General features: G+C 42.9%; 1 protein-coding gene across 1 annotated transcript; it reads right to left on the bottom strand.

The window, feature by feature from the left end:
* Positions 1 to 7050: 7050 nt before the first annotated feature.
* LOC123994224 lies at positions 7051 to 18913 on the bottom strand. Its single transcript, XM_046296765.1, has 9 exons — positions 18774 to 18913; positions 18085 to 18181; positions 11701 to 11879; positions 11435 to 11523; positions 10912 to 11076; positions 10606 to 10707; positions 8926 to 9521; positions 8491 to 8539; positions 7051 to 7778 (listed from the first exon to the last, which is right to left on the bottom strand). Exons 2-9 carry the CDS (start codon positions 18166 to 18168, stop codon positions 7468 to 7470), a joined length of 1575 nt encoding a protein of 524 aa, XP_046152721.1. The 5' UTR covers positions 18169 to 18181; positions 18774 to 18913; the 3' UTR covers positions 7051 to 7467.
* Between the last annotated feature and the right edge of the window lie 4468 nt (positions 18914 to 23381).

The following is a 23381-nucleotide window of genomic DNA, read 5'->3' as shown; positions in this document are numbered from 1 at the left end:
TTAGTTTGACGATAAACGCGATTTCGACCATCACCCCTGGTGAGACAAAACCATGACTCGACAGTGAAGAGCACTTTTTGCCAGTCCTGTCTGGTCCAGTGACGGTATGTTTGTGCCCATAGGCAATGTTGTTGACGGTGATGTCTGGTGAGGGCCTGCCTTACAACAGGCCTACAAGCCCTCAGTCCAGCCTCTCTCAGTCTATTGCGGACAGTCAGAGCACTGATGGAAGGATTGTGCGTTCCTGGAGTAACTGGGGTAATTGTTGTTGCCATCCTGTACCTGTCCCGCAGGTGTGATGTTCGGATGTACCGATCCTGTGCAGGTGTTGTTACATGTGTTCTGCCACTGCGGGGACGATCAGCTGTCTGTCCTGTCTCCCTGTAGTGCTGTCTTAGGCGTCTCACAGTACAGACATTGCAATTTATTGCCCTGGCCACATCTGCAGTCCTCATGCCTCCTTGCAGCATGCCTAAGGCACGTTCACGCAGATGAGCAGATTTCTTTTGGTGTTTTTCAGAGTCAGTAGAAAGGCCTCTTTAGAGGCCTAAGTTTTCATAACAGTGACCTTAATTGCCTACCGTCTGTAAGCTGTTACTGATTTAACGATCGTTCAATAGGTACACGTTCATTAATTGTTTATGGGTCATTAAACAAGCATGGGAAACAGTGTTTAAACTCTTTACAATGAAGATCTGTGAAGTTGTTTGGATTTTTACGAATTCTCTTTGAAAGACAGGGTCCTGAAAAAGGGAAGTTTATTTTTTGTTGAGTTTATGTTCACTAGGCACTAGTTAACATTTTATGTTTCACCGAGATGTAGCTGAACGAAGAAACTGACAATATTGAGCTGGCGGGATTTTCCTGGCACCGGCAGAACAGAGAGGGGTGGGTGTGTGTGTCTTTTTGTCAATAACAGCTAGTGCGCAATGTCTAATATTAAAGAAGTCTCAAGGTATTGCTCGCCTGAGGTAGAGTACTTTATGATAAGCTATCGACAACACTATCTACCAAGAGAGTTCTCATCTATTATTCGTAGCCGTCTATTTACCACCACAAAGAGAAGCTGGCACTAAGACCGCTCTCAACCAACTCTATACGGCCATAAGCAAAGAAGAAAATGTTCACCCAGAAGCGGCGCTCCTGGTGGCCGGGGATTTAATGCAGGCAAACTTAAATCAGTTTTACCAAATTTTTACCAGCATGTCACATATGCAACCAGGGGAAAAAATAATAGACCACCTTTACTCCACACACAGAGATGCATACAAAGCTCTCCCCGGCCCCCCGCTTGGCAAATCTGATCACAATTCTATCCTCCTGATTCCTGCTTACAAGCAAAAACTAAAGCAGGAAGTACCAGTTACTCGCTCAATACGGAAGTGGTCAGATGACATGGATGCTACACTACAGGACTGTTTTTCTAGCACAGAATGGAATATGTTCCCGGGATTCATCCAATGGCATTGAGTAATACACCACCTCAGTCATCGGCTTCATCAATAAGTGCATCGATGACATCATCCCCACAGTGACTTTACGTACATATCCCAACCAGAAGCCATGGATTACATGCAACATCCGCATTGAGCTAAAGGCTAGAGCTGCCGCTTTCAAGGAGCAGGAGACTAATCTGGACGCTTATAAGAAATCCCGCTATGCCCTCAGACGAACCATCAAACAAGCAAATCGTCAATACAGGATTAAGATTGAATCCTACTAAACCGTCTCTGACGTTCGTCGGATGAGGCAGGGCTTGAAAACTATTACTGACTACAAAGGGAAACCCAGATGCGAGCTGCCCAGTGACGCAAGCCTACCAGATCTAAATGCATTTTATGCTCGCTTCGAGGAAAGCAACACTGAAGTATACACGAGAGCACCTGCTGTTCTGGATGACTGTGTGATATTGGTAGCCAATGTGAACAAAACCTTTAAAGAGGTCAACATTCACAAAGCCACTGGGCCAGATAGATTACCAGGATGTGTACTCAAAGCATGTGCGGACCAACTGTCAAGTGTCTTCACTGACATTTTCAACCTCTCCCTGACTGAGTCTGTAATACCTACATGTTTCAAGCAGACCACCATAGTCCCTGTGCCCAAGGAACCGAAGGTAACCTGCCTAAATGATTACCGCCCTGTGGCACTCACGTCGGTAGCCATGAAGTGCTTTGAAAGGCTGGTCATGGCTAACATCAACAGCATCCTCCCAGACACCCTAGACCCACTCCAATTTGAATACTGCTCCAACAGATCCACAGATGACGCAATCTCAATTGCACTCCACACCACCCTTTCTCACCTGTACAAAAGGAACACCTATGTGGAATGATGTTCATCGACTACAGCTCAGCGTTCAACGCCATAGTGCCCACGAAGCTCATCACTAAGCCAAGGACTCTGGGACTAAACACCTCCCTCTGCAACTGGATACTGGACTTCCTGACAAGCTGCCCACAGGTGGTAAGAGTAGAAAACAACACGTCGCCACACTGATCCTTAAGACTGGGGCCCCTCAGGGGTGTGTACTTAATCCCCTCCTGTACTCCCTGTTCACCCACAACTGCATGGCCTAACAAGACGGCAGGGTAGCCTAGTGGGGAGGCAGGGTAGCCTAGTGGTTAGAGCGTTGGACTAGTAACCGGAAGGTTGCAAGTTAAAACCCCCAAGCTGACAAGGTACAAATCTGTCGTTCTGCCCCTGAACAGGCAGTTAACCCACTGTTCCGTCATTGAAAATAAGAATTTGTTCTTAACTGACTTGCCTAGTTAAATAAAGGTAAAAAAATAAATGATAATAATAATAATAAAAAAGACTCAAACACCATCATTAAGTTTGCTGATGACACAACAGTGTCTGATCACTGACAACGATGAGACGGCCTATAGGGAGGAGGTCAGAGAACTGGCAGTGTGGTGCCAGGACAACAACCTCTCCCTCAATGTGAGCAAGACAAAGGAGCTGATTGTGGACTACAGGAAAAGGCAGGCCGAACACAGCCCCATTCTCATCAACATGGCTGTAGTGGAGAGGGTCAAGAGTTCCAAGTTGGGCCTCCCGGGTGGCACAGTGGTTAAGGGTGCTGTACTGCAGCGCCAGCTGTGCCACCAGAGACTCTGGGTTTGCGCCCAGGCTCTGTCGTAACTGGCCGCGACCGGGAGGTCCGTGAGGCGACGCACAATTGGCCTAGCGTCGTCCGGGATAGGGAGGGTTTGGCCGGTAGGGATATCCTTGTCTCATCGCGCACCAGCGACTCCTGTGGCGGACCGGGAGCAGTGCGCGTTAACCAAGGTTGCCAGGTGCACAGTGTTTCCTCCGACCCATTGGTGCGGCTGGCTTCCAGGTTGGATGCGCGCTGTGTTAAGAAGCAGTGCGGCTTGGTTGGGTTGTGTATCGGAGGACGCATGACTTTCAACCTTCGTCTCTACCGAGCCCGTATGGGCGTTATAGTGATAAGACAAGATTATAGCTACTAACAATTTCATACCATGAAATTGGGGAGAAAAAGGGGTAAAACATTTTTTTTTAAAGAGTCTCAAGTTCCTTGGTGTCCACATCACCAATCATCATGGTCCAAACATACCAAGACAGTCGTGAAGAGGGCACAACAAAACCTTTTCCCCTTCAGGAGACTGAAAAGATTTGGCATGGGCCCCCAGATCCTCAAAAGGTTCTACAGCTGCACCATAGAGAGCATCCTGCCCGGTTGCATGGTATAGAAACTGCTCAGCATCTGACCATAAGGCCCTCCAAGCTTCCTGCCATCCAGGACCTACATAATAGGCGGTGTCAGAGGAAAGCCCAGAAAATTGTCGGAGACTCCAACACTCAAGTTATAGACTGTTTTCTCTGCTACCGCATTGGAAAAACTAGGACCAAATGGCTCCTCAACAGCTTCTACCCCCAAGCCATTAGACTGCTGAACAATTCATAAATATCACCACCGGACAATTTACATTGACACCCCCCCCCACCCCTGTACACTGGTGCTACTCGCTGTTTGTTTGTTACCTATGCACAATTACTTCGCCCCCACCTACATGTACTACGACAACTAGCCTGTACCCCTGCACATTGACTCGGTACCAGTGCCCCCTGTATATAGCCTTGTTATTGTTATTCTTATTGTGTTACTTTTTATTATTGCTTTTTATTTTAGCCAACTTGGTAAATCTTTTCTTCTTCTTGAACTGCATTGTTGGTTAAGGGTTTGTAAGTAAACATATCACATTAAAGTCGACACTTGTATTCGGCGCATGTGACAAAGAAAGTTTGATTTGATTCATCAATTTTGAGAAGTTTGATCAAGTGATAGTTAACTGCATTGTTAAAAAAAGACAATCATATCAAAAGTGCAATGAATATTGCATTTTGAAAAGCAGCTACTTAGCTTGAATATGTATCCAAATTGAAAGTGTTATTTGGTGCAGTGAACAAGTGACTTTGTGAATTTGTTTGTTCACGCTTAGAAAAAAGGGTTCTTCGGCTGTCCCCATAGGAACACCAGGTTCTACCTGGAACTAAAAGGGTTCTTCGGCTGTCCCCATAGGAACACCAGGTTCTACCTGGAACTAAAAGGGTTCTTCGGCTGTCCCCATAGGAACACCAGGTTCTACCTGGAACTAAAAGGGTTTGACATGGAACCAGAATGGGTTCTTCAAAGGGACATCCGAATAACCATTTTACCTCCGAATAACCCTAGATAGAAAAACGTGCTAAGAGTGTTGTACTCAATTGAAAATGTGCTTAGAGTTTTGAAACATGAGACATAGTTTTTTTGATGACTTTTGTGCTTAGATTTGTGAAAATGTACCACATACTTGGCACCAAATTGACTGAGAAAAAAAACCTGTAATATATTTTTACCTCACAAGTCAATTGTCGATAATTGATAAATACTTGCCGTGCATTTGCGATTTTCTATGGTCTGTGGTTCATTCTTTTTAACATCATCACAAACCACATCATGTCTTGATGTACTCAATTACTACATTGTAGGCGTACATTGTTTTTCTGATTGGTGATGAAAGGTCTAGGCCTACATGCACAAACCTACCTGACCAGCCTATGTAGGCTACAATACAATAATAGCGTACATTTTATGAAGTGGTTTGTAATGATGGTAAAAGGAATGAATCCTGACAAAAAAGTGCTTATTTCCCATGTTATTTGATCAAGAAAAATATTTTATTTGATGTGGATAGTAATTACTATTTGGATAGTTATCAAGTGAATGCAAAGAATCTGATTTTATGGATTTTTTAGGGGGCAGAATGTGAATGTATTTGCAGTTTTGAGGGTATCATATCGTTTTGCTGATACTATTTGCTGTTTTGAAAAGGCAACTACATTTTGAAAATGGATTTACTGTTTGCATTTCACTGTTTTTCACTGGATAAGTTTAAAACATATACATTGTTCGAATAAATGTTTTCAAGCAGCTGAGAAACTTATCTTACTCATGCCACCTGGTGCATAATATTGTGAACTACCACACATTTGAATTGATCATATTTTCACCATGGTTGGGACATTAAGTCCTACTCCAGTCTCCTTTCACCTCATTTATTTACTTAACAAAAGGCACACCTCAATAGATGGTGTAGGTATGACATGACACAAGTGTGGGGGGTGGACCTTTGCTCTTTTGTCCTCTTTTGTTCCCGCAAGTAAGGGCCAAGGCCCATTTATTTTGATTTAACTAGGCAAGCCCGTTAAGAACAAATTCTTATTTACAATGACAGCCTACCCCAGCCAAACCCTAACCCAGACAATAATGGGCCAATTGTGCACCGCCCTATGGGACTCCCAATCACAGCCGGTTGTGATACAGCCTGGAATCAAATCAGGGTCTGCAGTGACACCTCTAGCACTGAGATGCAGTGCCTTAGACCACTGCGCCACTGGAGAGCCAATGACATTTGACCAACTCTTTTAATGGCACTATCCTTGAAATGTGCTGTTGTCTAAAAAACACAATTTTGCTTCCATTTTTTACCCTTAAATGTGTGTACATTACTGTATTTATACTTGAGATATTGGTTTTCAACAGCAAAAGGTTTCAACTCCAAAAATAGCTGGAGTGTGTTTTTCGAACCTCTTGGCGTAACAGTTAAGGTGTTAGCTTGACAGTCAGTGGAACACCCCCCCTAAAAGCTTGGGGCACATTCTCCCAAAAGAGTAGTGACCTTAAAGAAACCTCCTCAAGAGGTTCGGACCTCTTGGTGTAATGGTTAAGGTGTTGTCTTGACAGTCGGGTTAGCGCCAAAATTTGCTACAATATTATGAGTTAAAGAGACAGAATCATTTGCATATTTTCATTGGAGCACCAACTAGAAATGTCATATTACAAATTAAGACAGCCTTATTTTTTATCATATAGCATGTTTCTCAATCTCAAATGAGATGGTCTTACTTGGAAGTCAGCATTGTAGTAGTTTACAATTTGTACTGTAACAAAAAACACAAGATACTGAATATAAGCCATTGATATTAGCATGGTAAACAAATAATAATTTTGGTTGCAAATACAAATTGGTTGTCTCATTGACGTGTCTGAAAACATGATATTTAATGTAATGCAAATGGAGAACATCAGAGAGCTGCATCAGCTTGTTTATGACCATAATATTTGACCAGACAGGAAATGCATAGTAACTATGTCATAAACATAATTTCAATTTAAAATAAATCAATAAAATAAATCAATATCTTGTCTCCTTCCGATCAATTTCTTGTCATTTGTATGCTATACTTGTTTTGAAAGTAAATGAACATTGCTGGGAAAAAACAATGTTTCATTTCATAACAAAAATATTTGATATTGTTACACAATGTAGATACCTTGCTAAAATGAAGCTTAGTAGAAATGTCAGTAGTGTGGCATTAGTCCTGCTTTTCAATTTTGCCTTGCAGAAATACAGTAACTGGCCCTGTTTTTTGTTGTAATATGTCTATGACCATATTCTTTATTATGTACAGTAAATGTGATTACTTACTGAAATCATCTGCTCCTGACAAACTACATCATAACAAAATAACCATGAATCTGAATGTAATTTTTATTTTGTTTATAAAAGTCCAAGACATGTATAAAAAGTAACACTAATATAACTTGATTCATTCAGTAGACAAATTAACACTATTTGTACAGTACTTACGCATTTAAAATGTATCTTCTGACAAACTTTTCAAATATGAATGCATCATTTTCCTGCATAGCATTTGCTGCATGACAAAATAATTGTAACGTACAGTGGCTTATATCACATTAACATTCACATACACTACATGTGAAACCAGGTAAAAAATAAAATATAATCCATTCAGAATTAAAAACAAATATTTACACATCCCCACCCGAGAGTTTGAGCAATTTCGTTGTTCCAGGTAGGTTCTAGTTCAGTAGTACGCATGCTGATTATGTCAGCCCTCTGGGCTGTATTGGCAGAAGCGTTGTTAGTATTAACAGTAAAATGTGCATCCTGTGACCTGGCTCTGAGTCTGGCTCTGCATGGCATATTCACACAGCAGGAGCAGAGTGTCGAGCCGCTGCAGCAGGTAGAACGTGTGGAGCAGGTCAGGTACTGTTAGCAGAGTGCAGGAGGAAAGGTACCGAAAGACGTGATCAAACCCGCACAGGCCTTTGAGCAACTCGTGAGGTACGCCCATCTTCATCGCCACCTGCTGGTAGTTCTGTACTCCTGGGAATGTTGGGTCCAGCTTCAAAGCCAGAGTATCCACCAAGGCCTGTGGCAGCCTGCCTAGATAGACACCTGGCCAGAAGATACAATGGGGAAATGATGACTATGACACAGTACAGATCCCACTGCCTACAACTGTTTAACCTACCCCCAGGGGTGAACTATTCTGTTATGCCGTTTCTACATTCAAGATTTGAGAATGTCTCGTGGACAGTGACAGTGTGCAAATGTATTCTAACTTGCAACAGTAGTTGAGACTCCGACTGAGTTCAAAAATAATTCATTCAAATGTATCTGAGAGCCTTCAAAAGGGGTCAATTGCCCATCCCTGCTGTAAAGGGAAAAATGTTATCTTCTTGAAAACTTTGCCAGTGGTGCCAAGTATGCAGCTAAGTCTCTTTGTACAATGATTGTCTATTTTTCCATGTGGCCTGTAGAACAGTAAGACAATGTATATTCGACTATACCTCTTGGCCAAGACAAAGAAACATTTTTTTTTAAACTAGCAAGACTAATGAAAAACAACTTTTAAAAACTACTCCTGTTAGAAATGGCTACATTAACTTTAAAATCCGGAACCATCCAGAACAAAATTGTGGTTCTGTGAATATGTATCTCTACTGAATCCCTAGCCACAACAACAACAACAACAACAACAGAACTTCACCTAATACAAATATGTGTATTGTGGTCTTTTGACAATCCCCAATGTTTCATGTTGTTTCTGTTGGATGTGCTCCAGCATTAAAATAGGCTTTAGATAGTCAACTGAAGAACATCCCACCTTGCATGATTCGGATACACTTCTTCAGCAGGCTCAGTGTTTCTTCCATCTACAAATATAAATATTATGAATACATTGTTGCTTTGTTCAGGGAAACATCCTCTACTAAATGAGTGAAGCTGTAAACTTAATTTGGCACATCTAGCTAATTATGTGTGAAATGACAAGTGTGAAAAATATCTTTAAAGGCATCCAGTATCTTGCCTATACTAAGAGGATATCACAACTCATATTTTATGAGATCTGTGTGCGTGTGCGTGCCACACCTTAAAGAGTCAAATTAAAGGTGACATTTGCTTTTAACATTTGCTGTATGAGCATAAAAGACAGCTAGGTCTAGTGACTGGTTACTCCAACTCTCTACTGCTGAATAAAAGGTCCTCTGTGTGAGAGGAACAGATGAGACACAGCCCTGTCTTTCCTACGGGTAATTACCGCATTACTGCTGTAGCAGGGTTGATGATGGCTGCTCCAACAGCTGTCAGTTTGCTCCTCTGGGCAGGCAGATGGACTCCTCAGTTGTCTTCCTCCTGACCCGTCTCCAGAAGGGCCATCCTTAATCTCGGATATCACAGTAATCCCCAGGCTCACAGAGCTACAATCTGGGTCTGTGGCACTGTGGAGGGCTGCAGTGGTGTGGAAGTCTAGCTCAGTGCACTCCACTGGTACATGCTGATAGGGTGGGCTATCCTGCAGCTCAGAAGCATCGTAACCCTCACTGCTCTGCAGGGGCAGGAAAAAGGACCCTGCCTCAGACTCCCCACTGTTTACTGGACCCACAGGGGTCTCCATTGTAAGTGAGACATCACTGCTGATTGAGGAGGGCTCAGAGGATATCTGAGAGACAAACCCAGAGGAGCAGTTACTGCAGGTGGAGTTACGCACCAGGGGCTGGGTCTCCAGCAGGTTGATTTGGTCCTGAGTTTTAAGGTCAGGGTTTAGTAGAATGAACCCCAGAGGGACAGTCATGTCCACATTGGACTGCAGTCTGGCCAACATGTCTGCAGTGGTGGTAGAGTTATCACATGCACCTGTAAGAAAACACGGCATCAGATGGTTACATTAGTATCCTAACAAACCCCTAATGAACCATGCATTTGCAAATTTACTATAATGAGTCAATTAGGGAATGTTTAACCCGTTGCGCTAGTGGAAATTGGCCTATTTGGATGAAATAATATGCCATTTAGCAGACGGTTTTATTCAAAGTGACTTACAGTCATGCGTGCATACATTTTACATAAGGGTGGTCCCCAGTCGTGTAAAGTACTTAAGTTTTTTTTTAAAAATGTTTTTTTTTTAGGTATTTGTGTTTTACTTTACTAATTGGGTACTTTATCCACCACTGCCCAGAATCAAACCCACTACCTTGGCATTACAAGCACCATGCTCTACCAACTGAGCTACAAGGGACCCATAGAGGCAAATTGAAATGATTTGAACAGAAGAACCCACACAGCACTGTGAAGCGGAGAACCTGAGCTCTGACGTCATGTATAGCTTGTCACTGTACAGCCACTGCATTCCAATTTAGGCGCTTATCAATGACAAAATCTGCCATATTCAACAATGTGAGTGGAAAGGGTTAAAGCCCTTATTCATCATGTGTTATGTCTGTTGTAGTAATATATACACTATAATATATACACTATATACACAAAATATTAAGAAAATCTGCTCTTTCCATGATATACAGTAGACTGACCAGGTGAAAGCTATGATCCCTTATTGATGTCACTTATTAAATCGACTTTAACCAATGTAGCTGAAGGGGAGGAGACAAGTTGAAGAAAGATTTTTAAGCCTTGAGACAATTGGAACATGGATTGTTTATGTGTGCCATTCAAAGGGCTCCTGGGCAAGACAAAATATTGAAGTGCGATTGAACGGGGTATGGTAGTAGGTGCCAGGCGCACCGGTTTTGGTCAAGAACTGCTACGCTGCTGGGCTTTGTCTGCTCAACAGTTTCCTGTGTGTATCACAAATGGTCCACTACCCAAAGGACATCCAGCCAACTTGACACAACTGAAGGTATTCCTAATGTTTGGAATACTCAGTGTAAATAATGTGCTGTTCAATACATCATGGTGGGTGCTGTTCTACTCTTATAGTTACCCAAGTCCTGGCTTTGCTGCTCCGGATTCAGCGTGACCACGTTCACTGGGGATGCTGCACACTCCATGTCACTCTGACTTGTGCTTTGAGGAGCCAGGCATCCTTTCAGAGAGAGAATATCATTCATGAGCTAGATGAGGCACAGTTTGAGGAGGATTACCTGTACCCTGCATGTTACTATAAAAGTGATTCTAACAAACACATTGACAGAACCCACATTATTGCAGTTTCATCAGTAGTTGTGTGAACATCTCATGCAACAAGCACTTCATTAAAGGAGATATTTGTGTGCAGATCATGAGATACCTTTAAATATTTTCTTTAGTAAGGTGTGTCTGAAGTATATAAACAAGGCAGCGGAGAGGAAGATTGTCATGGTAACCAGGGCGAAAGAAATGGTGGTGATGACAGCAGCATTTTGGGCTGGGCCTTCTGGGCTCCAGACTTTTCCCACATCAACTCTTCTGCTTCCTGCAAAATAGAAGGTTTGAGGTCGGTGCTGCCTAAGGCTGAGCACATGCTTACACACACAGCATTTATTTGATGTTTTACAATTCTGACTTTGATCCATTGGCAAATAATGACAGTAACACTATTCTATTAATAGAATATTACAACAGTGTTGTAATTCTTGAATATCTCATAACCCAAACAATGCATTCTCTAAGGCAACAAATCTCAAAATAAAAACATGGGTAAATATGTTTCCAGTACATGGAGGAAATTTTCAAATATAACAGTAGGCTAGACAACTGACTCATACAATAATGAGCGGTTCTGAAGTGTTTTTGTCTTTCTCAGTCCTGGGCCAAGCTTTTCTGAGACTTACGGCTGCACTGCTGCTCAGTGGTGGAGGAGGGACCACACGGCATGCACTCCAATTCCTGCAAGCCATCCATCCGTGTCTTACTGTAGAATCTGCAATTAGATCAAATTAAAGCAGGAAAAAAAGTTGGAAATAGTTATATTTCAAGTAAACAAGTCCACATGTTCTGGATGGAGAGCTTTTATGACTTAAAAGCACAGCTACGTCTTAAGTAAAGATCTGTAGATACTATACGTAAGAATGCAATTAGATAATGTACAGGTACAAACCCTGGCAAGCACTCCCCACAGATAGCATTGCTCTTAGAGGTGCACAGTGACTTCTGGTGCCTGTTTATGCGTTTACACGACTGACAGAATTTGCAGTTGTGGTAACCCCAGCCCTCTTTATAAGTCTTGACACTACAGGGGATGCAAGAAGCCGACCATCCACTTCCATAACCACAGTCCTGGCGGGAAATAAGAATCAAAATATACAGTGCACATTAGACCTGTTAACAGCTAAGAATTTCACTGAAGTAAATTTGTTAAGAAGACAGTTGCAAAACAGAAATATAAATTAATATGATGATTAGAGGTCTAGATTACAAAGTACATGACAGTTTCCCCTTCCAATGACCACATGGGGTTATTTTAGGTCATGGGTAAACCTCCATTGGCAAGATCTTCCCAGCTAGCAAATTTGCTTCCTTGGATGTTGTGGGAACGTATGTTTTCAGTTTCACATTGGTTGAGGTAAAATTAAATGTTTTTAAACGCCCTGAGAACAGAAGTGAACATGTAGCCTGTTCTGGGAAAGTTTATTTTGAAGTTCTGAGAGTGTTTTACTCTGGTTCCTTGAACATTTTATTAACGCTCTGAGAACAGAAATTCTAGGTTATTTTGAGATTTAAAAAAAAACATCCTTAACTTTCACTGAATGTTTCAATAAAACTTTTAATAACACTGCTATCTTATTTTGGGTACACTTTTTTAAATTGTAAGCACAGATGGGACACATGCAAATGTATTTCTTTAGGCATTAATCATGCAAATACATTTATATTTATTATGACAAGGCATCAGTGAGATTCAAACCTATAATCTTCTGTTCCCTAGCCATGGAATTAGTCTTAAGCAACACCAGGATGGAGATAGCAAGCCATGTTTTTTTACCCTTACAATGCTGTTCATTTGAGTCTATTCAAACAGACTCCATTTCTGAGGAAACATGAACTCATTAAGATCAGGCGTGGCCAATTTGTGGGCGCGGCCAACACACCTTTACAATCTTAAAATAGAGGATAGAGAGAGTTTTGTTGATGCTGAGAACGGAATGTAAATGTTTTTAAATAACATTCTTAGAATGTTCTCTAAACAGTCTGTAATACCTACCTACATGTTTCAAGCAGACCACCATAGTCCCTGTTCCCAATAACACCAAGGTAAACTGTCTAAATTACTATTGCCCTGTAGCACTCACATCTGTAGCCATGAAATGCTTTGAAAGGCTGGTCACGGCTAACATTAACACTATCATCCCAGACATACTAGACCCACTCCAATTCGCATACCGCCCCAACAGATGCACAAATGACGTAACCTCTATTACACCCCTAACTACCCTTTCCCACCTGGACAAAAGAAACACCTACGTGAGAATGCTGTTCATTGACTAGAGCTCAGCGTTCAACGCCATAATGCCACATCAATAAACTAAGGACCCTGGGACTAAACACCTCCCTCTGCAACTAGATCCTGGTCTTCCAGAAGGACCACCCCCAGGTGGGGAGGGTAGGCAACAATACATCTGCCACGCTGACCCTCAACACAGGGGCCCCTCAGTGTTGTGTGCTTAGTCCCCTCCTGTACATTCTGTTCACCCACGACTGTGTGACCGCACATGACTCCAACACCATCATTAAGTTTGCCGACGACACAACGGTGGTAGGCCTTATCACCTACGATGATCAGACAGCCTATAGGAAGGAGGTCAGACACACACTGCCAGGACAAAAACTTCTCCCTCAACGTCACCAAGACAAAGGAGCTAATCGCGGACTACAGAAAACAGAGGGCTGTGCACGCCCTAATTCACATCAACAGGGCTGAAGTGTAGCAGGTAGAGCGCTTCAAGTTCCTCGGTGTCTACATCACTAAGGATCTATCATGGTCCAAACACAACAACATAGCCGCGAAGAAGGCACGACAACGCCTCTTCACCCTCAGGAGACTGAAAAGATTACTCCTTGTATATAGCCTCATTATTATTGTTTTATTGTGTTACTGTTTTTTGTATTATTATTTTTGCTAATCTTTTATTTCTTTTTACATTTACATTTACATTTAAGTCATTTAGCAGACGCTCTTATCCAGAGCGACTAACAAATTGGTGCATTCACCTTATGACATCCAGTGGAACAGCCACTTTACAATAGTGCATCTAAATATTTTAAGGGGGGGAAGGGGGAGGGGTGAGAAGGATTACTTTATCCTATCCTAGGTATTCCTTAAAGAGGTGGGGTTTCAGGTGTCTCCGGAAGGTGGTGATTGACTCCGCTGTCCTGGTGTCGTGAGGGAGTTTGTTCCACCATTGGGGAGCCAGAGCAGCGAACAGTTTTGACTGGGCTGAGCGGGAACTGTACTTCCTCAGTGGTAGGGAGGCGAGCAGGCCAGAGGTGGATGAACGCAGTGCCCTTATTTGGGTGTAGGGCCTGATCAGAGCCTGGAGGTACTGAGGTGCCGTTCCCCTCACAGCTCCGTAGGCAAGCACCATGGTCTTGTAGCGGATGCGAGCTTCAACTGTTTTTTAAAACTCTGCATTGTTGAGAAAGGGCTCGTTGTAATGAACTTCGTCTGTTGTTTGTAGAGAGTCAGACCGAAATGCAGCGTGTAGGTTACTCATGACTTTTAATGAAGAATAATGCGGTACATGAGATAACTGAAAAATACGAAAACAACAAACGAGTGAAACAAATACAGCCTATCTGGTGACTAACACTAAGACAGGTACAATCACCCACGAAATACAACGCGCACTCAGGCTACCTAAATACGGTTCCCAATCCGAGACAACTAGAATCAGCTGACTCCAATTAGGAATCGCCTCAGGCAGCCAAGCCTAACTAGACACACCCCTAATAATACACACTCCCAATTAATACAAACCCTAATACGAAATACAACATATAAACCCATGTCACACCCTGGCCTACCCAAATATATAACAAAAACACAAGATACAATGACCAAGGCGTGACAGAACCCCCCCCTAAGGTGCGGACTCCGGGACGCACCTCAAGAGCATAGGGAGGGTCCGGGTGGGCGTCTGTCCACGGTGGCGGTTCTGGCTCGGGACGTGGACCCCACTCCATAAATGTCCTAGTTCCTCCCCTTCGCGTCCTAGGATAATCCACCTTCTCCGCCGACCATGGCCTAATAGTCCTCACCCTGATCCCCACATAACTGAGGGGCAGCTCGGGACCGAGGGGCAGCTCGGGACCGAGGGGCAGCTCGGGACCGAGGGGCAGCTCGGGACAGAGGGGCAGCTCGGGACAGAGGGGCAGCTCGGGACAGAGGGGCAGCTCGGGACAGAGGGACAGCTCGGGACAGAGGGGCAGCTCGGGACAGAGGGGCATCTCAGGACAGCAGGGCAGCTCAGGACAGCAGGGCATCTCAGGACAGAGGGGCAGCCCGCGACAGAGGGACAGCTCGGGACAGAGGGGCAGCTCGGGACAGAGGGGCATCTCAGGACAGCAGGGCAGCTCAGGACAGCAGGGCATCTCAGGACAGAGGGGAAGCCCGGTACTGAGAGGAAGCCCAGTACAGAGAGGAAGCCTAGTACTGAAAGGAAGCTCAGTACTGAGAGGAAGCTCAGGCAGGTAGTAGGCTCCGGTAAATCCTGGCTGGCTGGTGGACCTGGATGATTCAGGTTGTCTGGCCGATCTAGAAGATCTTGGCAGACTGGCACTTCTGGCGGATCCTGGCAGACTGGCACTTCTGGTGGATCCTGGCAGACTGGTGACGCTGGGCCGACTGGCGGCGCTGAGCAGACAGGAGACTCCGGCAGCGCAGGAGAGGAGAAAGGCTCTGGCTGCGCTAAACAGGCGGGAGACTCCAACAGCGCAGGAGAGGAGAAAGGCTCTGGCTGCTCTGAACAGGCGAGGCGCACTGGACGCGCTGGGCCGACTGGTAGCACTGGTGGCGCTGGACAGACAGGAGACTCCGGCAGCACAGGAGAGGAGAAAGGCTCTGGCTGCACTAAACAGGCTGGAGACTCCGATAGCACAGGAGGGGAGAAAAGCACTGGCTGTGCTGAACAGGCGATGCGCACTGGACGCGCTGGGCCGACTGGGAGCACTGGTGGCGCTGGACAGACAGGAGACTCCGGCAGCGCAAGAGAGGAGAAAGGCTCTGGCTGCGCTAAACAGGCAGGAGACTCCGATAGCGCAGGAGAAGAGAACAGCTCTGGTTGCGCTAAACAGGCGGGAGACTCCAACAGCGCAGGAGAGGAGAACGGCTCTGGCTGCGCTAAACAGGCGATGCGCACTGGAGGCCTGGTGCGTGGTGCTGGAACTGGTGGTACTGGCGCGAGGACACGCACAGGAAGCCTGGTGCGGGGAGCTGCTACCGGAGGACTGGTGTGTAGAGGTGGCTCTGGATAGACCGGACCGTGCAGGCGCACTGGAGCTCTTGAGCACCGAGCCTGCCCAAGCTTACCTGGCTCGATGCCCACTCTAGCCCGGCCAATAGGAAGGGCTGGTATGAGTCGCAGCTGGCTCTGCACCCGCACTGGAAACACCGTGCGCTCCATAGCATAACACGGTGCCTGCCCGGTCTCTCTAGCCCAACGGTGAGCACAGGGAGTATGCACAGGTTTCCTACCTGGCATAACTATTCTCCCTTTTAGCTCCCCCCCAATACATTTTTTGGGGTGACTTTCCGGTTTCCAACTGCGTCGCAGTGCTGCCTCCTCATACTCGCGCCTCTCCGCTTTAGCTACTTCTATTTCCTCCTTGGGACGGCGATATTCTCCCGGCTGCGCCCAGGGTCCTTTTCCGTCTAATATCATCTCTCAAGACCAGAAGTCCTCATATTGCTGCTCCTCACAATTAACAGGGAGAGTAGGCTCAGGTCTGACTCCTGACTCTGCCACTCTCTCTCTGCGCTTACCCCCGTTACCTACGGTTTTCGCTCTGTATAGCAATGCTTTCCTTCTCGATTCCATACGTGTATAGCCCTCTTCGCATTGTTGTAGGGAATCCCAGGCGGGCTCCTGCACTCGCTCTGGGTCGGCCGCCCACCTGTCGATTTCTTCCCACGTCGTATAATCCTTGCTTCTGTTGTCCATAACGTCCACCTTCAGATCCTGCCAGTTCACACGCTGCTCGGTCTGTGAATCGTGGTGGGTGATTCTGTAATGAACTTCGTCTGTTGTTTGTAGAGAGTCAGACCGAAATGCAGCGTGTAGGTTACTCATGACTTTTAATGATGAATAATGCGGTACATGAGATAACTGAAAAATACGAAAACAACAAACGAGTGAAACAAATACAGCCTATCTGGTGACTAACACTAAGACAGGTACAATCACCCACGAAATATAACGCGCACTCAGGCTACCTAAATACGGTTCCCAATCCGAGACAACTAGAATCAGCTGACTCCAATTAGGAATCGCCTCAGGCAGCCAAGCCTAACTAGACACACCCCTAATAATACACACTCCCAATTAATACAAACCCTAATACGAAATACAACATATAAACCCATGTCACACCCTGGCCTACCCAAACATATAACAAAAACACAAGATACAATGACCAAGGCGTGACACTCGTAAGTAAGCATTTCGCGATAAAGTCTACACCTGTTGTATTCGGTGCATGTGACAAATAAAATACAATTTGAACATTGCTAAACTTTTTCTTGTGGTTTTTATAGAACGTTTTCCCTAACGTTCTTGAAACAATTTGAGAACGTGACTTTAAATGGAACCGTGCAGAAATCTGTAAGAAATGTTACGCTAAAGTACTGCAATTCCCACAGAAGAACATTGTTTCGTAACTTTCTCTGAACTATGAGAACATTCCCAATGTCAAACCTGTTGGAGAACGTTCCTAGAAAATTAGCAAAATTTAAATGAAATGTAACCATGTTTGAACTTTTAGGAAACGTTCTGTTAAAGTAATGAAATACCAAGTAAATCTAGTTTTGTTGTCAAATTTCTTAATGTGCTGAGAATGTTCCAAAGCCAAGCAACTATCCTACACCATTTCCAGAAAGTTGTGGGAAGGTTGTATACAAAAACAAAACATAGGAGAACCAGTCTCTCACCAAGCTCTAAGAAACATATGGTTCTCAGAACGTTATCGTGTAGCTGGGTTAGCAGGCCTGCCAAGTGGACTTGTAAACTTGGAACAAAGTTCTCTCTGCCAGTGGGATTCTTTTAGAGTGAGAGATTGCCACAGACAAACCAAACTCTTTGTGGTTTCATAGTAACGTTAATTACAAATCCCAGTTCTGCAGGCATTTCTGTGGGTGCTCAGATGGCTGCAGTGGAAAGGAGATGAATCAGTGTCTGTGTAGCCAGCACCAGGCCTATCTACACTTTGACCTTTTTAAAAATCCAGTAATTTCTCTTTCAATATTCCTGTATAGTTTTCTAATACCCACCTCTGACAGCTCTTGTCCTGGTCCACATTGCAGACAAGGGTGGCAGTCCCCACTCAAGTAGTACTGGGTTTCAGAACAATCCATGACAGCAATGTAACTAAAATAAAAAAAATATGTATAATAGTTTATAGCTCAGTAATTAGCCCATTTTTTATCTGTATAATGAAGTGATTAAAATGGAAACAAAATGCATAGAGTGCTGTTTCTTAGCCACTGCATTGAATATTGCATCAAATATATTGCTTGATGTCACTAAAGAACACAAAGCATGTAGGTCGACAACAAAACACAACAAGATGATATACTGTGACAGGCAGAGGATTTCTAAATCTTCAATCAGATAGAGATGATGGATGGAGCCTATGTGTTGTGTTGAGGGGTAACCTGGTTAAATAAAGGTGAAAAAAAACGAAATAATAATATTGAGGAAAAATACATGCAGAGGTTGTAGCATAACTTGTCCTCTACTTTAACTTACAACACTGATACTAATATTGACGAAGAATTACTAAACTGTTTTATGAAATACCACAAAGCAACAACAAAAAAAACACTACGGTTGGACAACTCATACATTAGCAACTGGAAAGATGATTCATGACCAGCAGTGCGCACCGCATTAAGGGCCAATAATCACTTCCCACCCCGAGTAATCACATCAAATGACTCAAAGTAAAAAAATGTTTTACCTCGATCCATTAAGGTTGGCGAAGATACTCAAGGGCACCTTTTTCTATCGTTTTCACGAGTCTATACTTGTGCACGCTATCGATAGTCTATGCAGTGCCACTTCATCCGATCTGGACATGCCCTGACATGCCTCACGGGCTGCGCGTCTGGTGGCCAAAACCAGCATCAGTGCGCACTAATTAGGTAACTTCTGAAATTGTGCTTGCAATTATCGGATAGGGAATATGGCCCTGTACTTTTGTTATAGTGGTCCTGGATATTGGCTAATTACAGAGAATAAACACATGGTAGTAGACTGATTGTTTGTCTGCCTACAGTAGCCTATCTTTCTGTGTAGCCTGCATGTCTATGCCCGTCTGTTATGCCTGTCTGTGTAATAGCAATGTAATAAACTGCAATCTAGTAGGCCTATACTAATATGTGTAATAGATATGGATTGTGTAGGCTAGTAGTTTAATAGGCTGTTTCTGTGTAATCACTTATTTTAACGCCTGCTACTTTAGTTTACGGTGATTTTAAATCATCAAAAATAATTCAATTAAATTGTTTTTGTGACAACAATTAATACATTTCCATTTTTATCTCTATTCGAAAATTATGGCCATTTTAAAAATTTGATTTATATCTTGTTGACACAGTATGAAATCTAAACCTACACCTTTTAAGATGTACTTTTCAGTAGGATCAAAACTGTTGTGACATAATACCCTTTCCTCATACATTTACAACAAAACACACCAGCATGTAGGCCAATTTGGGACAAAGTGTTTTACCTTCATCCAGAGTAGCCTAAACCTCTGTCAATGTTTGATACTTCTCTCAGTAGTGTACTTTCAATTTGTGCCATCTCCATTGTTTACTACTACATTCTTCCATGCTGTGCCAGGCTGACCTGATTACTGCTTGTAACATATAATCTTTTTCCAAGCAAAGCACTGTTCAGTCTACATACTTATCATCACAAAGGACAGGGAGTAATCAAACATTAGAGTGTGGGTTGATTCATATTACATCGGCTTTCACACAGTTTTCATAAATCCCTCAAACTAACCTTTGGGCTACAGAGAATACATCAATATCCTCCTATTGTAAGAGGAAATCAAAAACGCTCAATCCTCTCATTTTACCTGTAGAGTAAATCCTTTATTTTAAAGGTGACAGAAAATGTTGAAGTGACTCATATCACATACTGTAGCCCAGTTGATGTTTATCAATTGTGTAGGGCGATGTGGAGAGGAGCAGAGCAGGTCAGAGTGGAGGTGAACTGTTTTGGTGTAATGAATAATCTTTACCTTAGACCTGAAGACTCCTGTAATCTCCTCAGAGCAGCAACTAGACAGAGCAGTCGGCTAACACAACATTATGTAAGTCAAGTAGACAACCTTCTTTAAATATCGGGTCAGTTACACCACAGCTGCTATAGGGTTTGGGTTCAATAGACATGACAAAATGTTTGTCTGAAAAGCCTACAAATTCCATTGTTTGACATGGATGACATAGACATGTCTGATTGTTGAATATGCCTTGCGTAATCTTGAGTTGTTAGACATATCTTTTCAAGAAAGTTATGGGAAGCAAAGTTTTGTTTGTTGCCAATATGTATGTTTTAGCTGTTGGACAGGTGTTGTTATGTTTTGTGAGAACTAGAGAATTCCATTGGACGAGGAAACAGAAGTCATGCACAGACAGTCCACCTCAGACTTAGATGTCATTGTTACAGTTGGAGCAGCCTTCTCTATTCTAATAGACAGCAAGATAGTGAATTCACTCACATTCATAATCTCAACAATTTGCAGTGAATGTTGTGATGTTGATATTACACTTTTGTGCACATTGCAACATCATTTTCCTACCATAACATTTTGTCTTTAAGAATGCAAAACACAAATGATGTTGATATTACACTTTCGTGCGTATTGCAACATCATTTTCCACCATAACATTTTGTCTTTAAGAATGCAAAACACAAATTATGATACATTTTCCTCATATACTGATTGCAATTTAGTGTGTGAATGTATGCAACTAGTTTGATTATGTAAGTGATGTTACTTTCTCCCACTGTATCCTACTATGGATACAGAGTGTCTGCAATGCCTCCCTTTAACCCAGCCGGGAGACTGGCTCATTCACTGTGCTACTCTTACTCTGAAGAAGCATTCAGGCCAGCTCGCTAATAAATGGAGTGGCAGACTTTGTATAGTGTGGAATGTTATTTTGTAGCTAATTAGTTTATTTTGGTTTTCAAATATTGCTGTTGTTAATAATAATAAGCAATTTTCTTCCCAACTTCAACAATGTTTTAAATAATTTGACTCAAGATTTTAGTGGGGGAAACATTTTTAAACACACAATTTTATTTTGGTGTCAGGAAATACTTTTAGACATTATTTCTACAACCCAGACTGTCACCCAGTGCTCACCAACAAGTTTATGTGTTAAGAATGGATTATTTTACTTTGTTTCCCGCCAAAGGACAGGCCTTATGTTTGAATATATAAGTAAGTCGATTTCAAAGGATCATTCAAACATGTCACCATATTTTTCTAAGTCAAGGCTTCTCCATCCAACCATAAACATAAGCAATCAATCAATTGTGGCCATTTTAACGATGCATCATAAAGTTGTCTTAGCCACTTGGGAAGGAATCTCGAGTGCTGACAGAAAGCAGCCAGTGGTCTTTCACCTAGTGCTGTGTACTTTAAGAACTGTTTTTTGTTCCAGTGGGAGCTGGCCCTCCGAAGGCCATGAAAGACTGCCAAACACAGACAGGCAGACACAGAAATGCGTAAGATAAGAACCCTGACTGAAACATTTAACATCTGCAGCCAAAGGGGAAAAAGCTATGTTTTTTTAATGCACATTTTGTTGCTTGCCCAAGTAACCTCACCGGCTCCCCAGGTGACAGACTATCACCGGTTCATTCTCAGCTCCTCATCACCACAGGAGCATCAGCCAGTCATGGTATATTTTCCAGTGTCCTGATAGTATTTTAACCTGCTAACATGTTTTGTCTTAAGTGGTTTCAAGGGTGTAAACAGATCATTACAGTAATCATCCCATATATTCTGAAGCCTAAACATCTTTCAGAAAATTACCCACAAAATGACTGCAGTTTATACAAGTAAGATAGGATGTGCTATAGTCTGATATACAGTATCAGTCAAAAGTTTGGACACACCTACTCATTCAAGGGTTTTTCTTTATTTTACTATTTTCTACATAGTAGAATAATGGTAAAGACTTCAAAACTATGAAATAACACATATGGAATCATGTAGTAACCAAAAAAGTGTGAAACAAATCAAAATATATATTATATTTGATATTCTTCAAAGTAGCCAGTCTGTCACAGTCATCATAACGAGGAGACTAAGGCACAGCATGATAAGTGTACATTCTATTTTATTAAACGAATGCAACACTGAACAAAACTATACAAAATAACAAAACGAACTGTGACGCAATATGACTAGTGCAAACAGGCAACTAAACATAGAATAATAACCCACAAAACCAAAATGGAAAATGGCAACCTAAATAGGATCCCTAATCAGAGACAATGTTAAACAGCTGCTTCTGATTGGGAACCAATTCAGGCCACCATAGACCTACATATACAGAGAAATACTAAAACCCCATAGATTTACAAAAACCCTAGACAGGACAAAAACACCTAGACGATACAAAAACTAAACCAACCACCCTTGTCACACCCTGACCTAACCAAAATAATAAAGAAAACAAAGATAACTAAGGTCAGGGCGTGACACAGTCAGTTAAGAACAAATTCTTATTTACAATGACGACGTACACAGGCCAAACCCAGGCGACGCTGGGCCAATTATGCGCCGCCCTATGGGACTCCAAATCACGGCCGGTTGTGATACAGCCTGGAATCGAACCAGGGTGTCTGTAGTGACACCTCAAGCACTGAGATGCAGTGCCTTAGACTGCTGTGGCACCCGGGAGCTTCATGAAGTAGTCACCTGGAATGCATTTCAATTAACAGCTGTGCCTTGTTAAAAGTTAATTTGTGGAATTTCTTTCATGCTTAATAAATCTGAGACAATCAATTGTGTTGTGACAAGGTAAGGGTGGTATACAGAAGATAGCCCTATTTGATAAAAGACCAAGTCCATATTATGACAAGAACAGCTCAAATAAGCAAAGAGAAAAGACAGTCCATCATTACTTTAAGACATGGAGGTCATGCATTGCAGAACATTTCAAGAACTTTGAAAGTTTCTTCAGGTGCAGTCGCAAAATCCATCAAGCGCAATGATGAAACTGCCTCTCGTAAGGACCGCCACAAGAAAGGAAGACCCAGAGTTACCTCTGCTGCAGAGGATAAGTTCATTAGAGTTACCAGCCTCAGAAATTGCAGCCCAAATAAATGCTTCACAATCAGGCCTTCATGGTCAAATTGCTGCAAAGAAACCACAATTAAAGGACACCAATAATAATAAGAGACTTGCTTGGGCCAAGAAACACAAGCAATGGACATTAGACCAGTGGAAATCTGTCCTTTGGTCTGATGAGTCAAAATTTGAGATTTTTGCTTCCAAACGCCGTGTCTATGTGAGAGTAGGTGAACAGATGATCTC

Source organism: Oncorhynchus gorbuscha, linkage group LG02, assembly GCF_021184085.1.
Source record: "Oncorhynchus gorbuscha isolate QuinsamMale2020 ecotype Even-year linkage group LG02, OgorEven_v1.0, whole genome shotgun sequence".
Classification (NCBI taxonomy): domain Eukaryota; kingdom Metazoa; phylum Chordata; class Actinopteri; order Salmoniformes; family Salmonidae; genus Oncorhynchus; species Oncorhynchus gorbuscha.
Note: the sequence above shows the minus strand (reverse complement) of the source record. Positions and strands in the feature narration are given on the sequence as shown.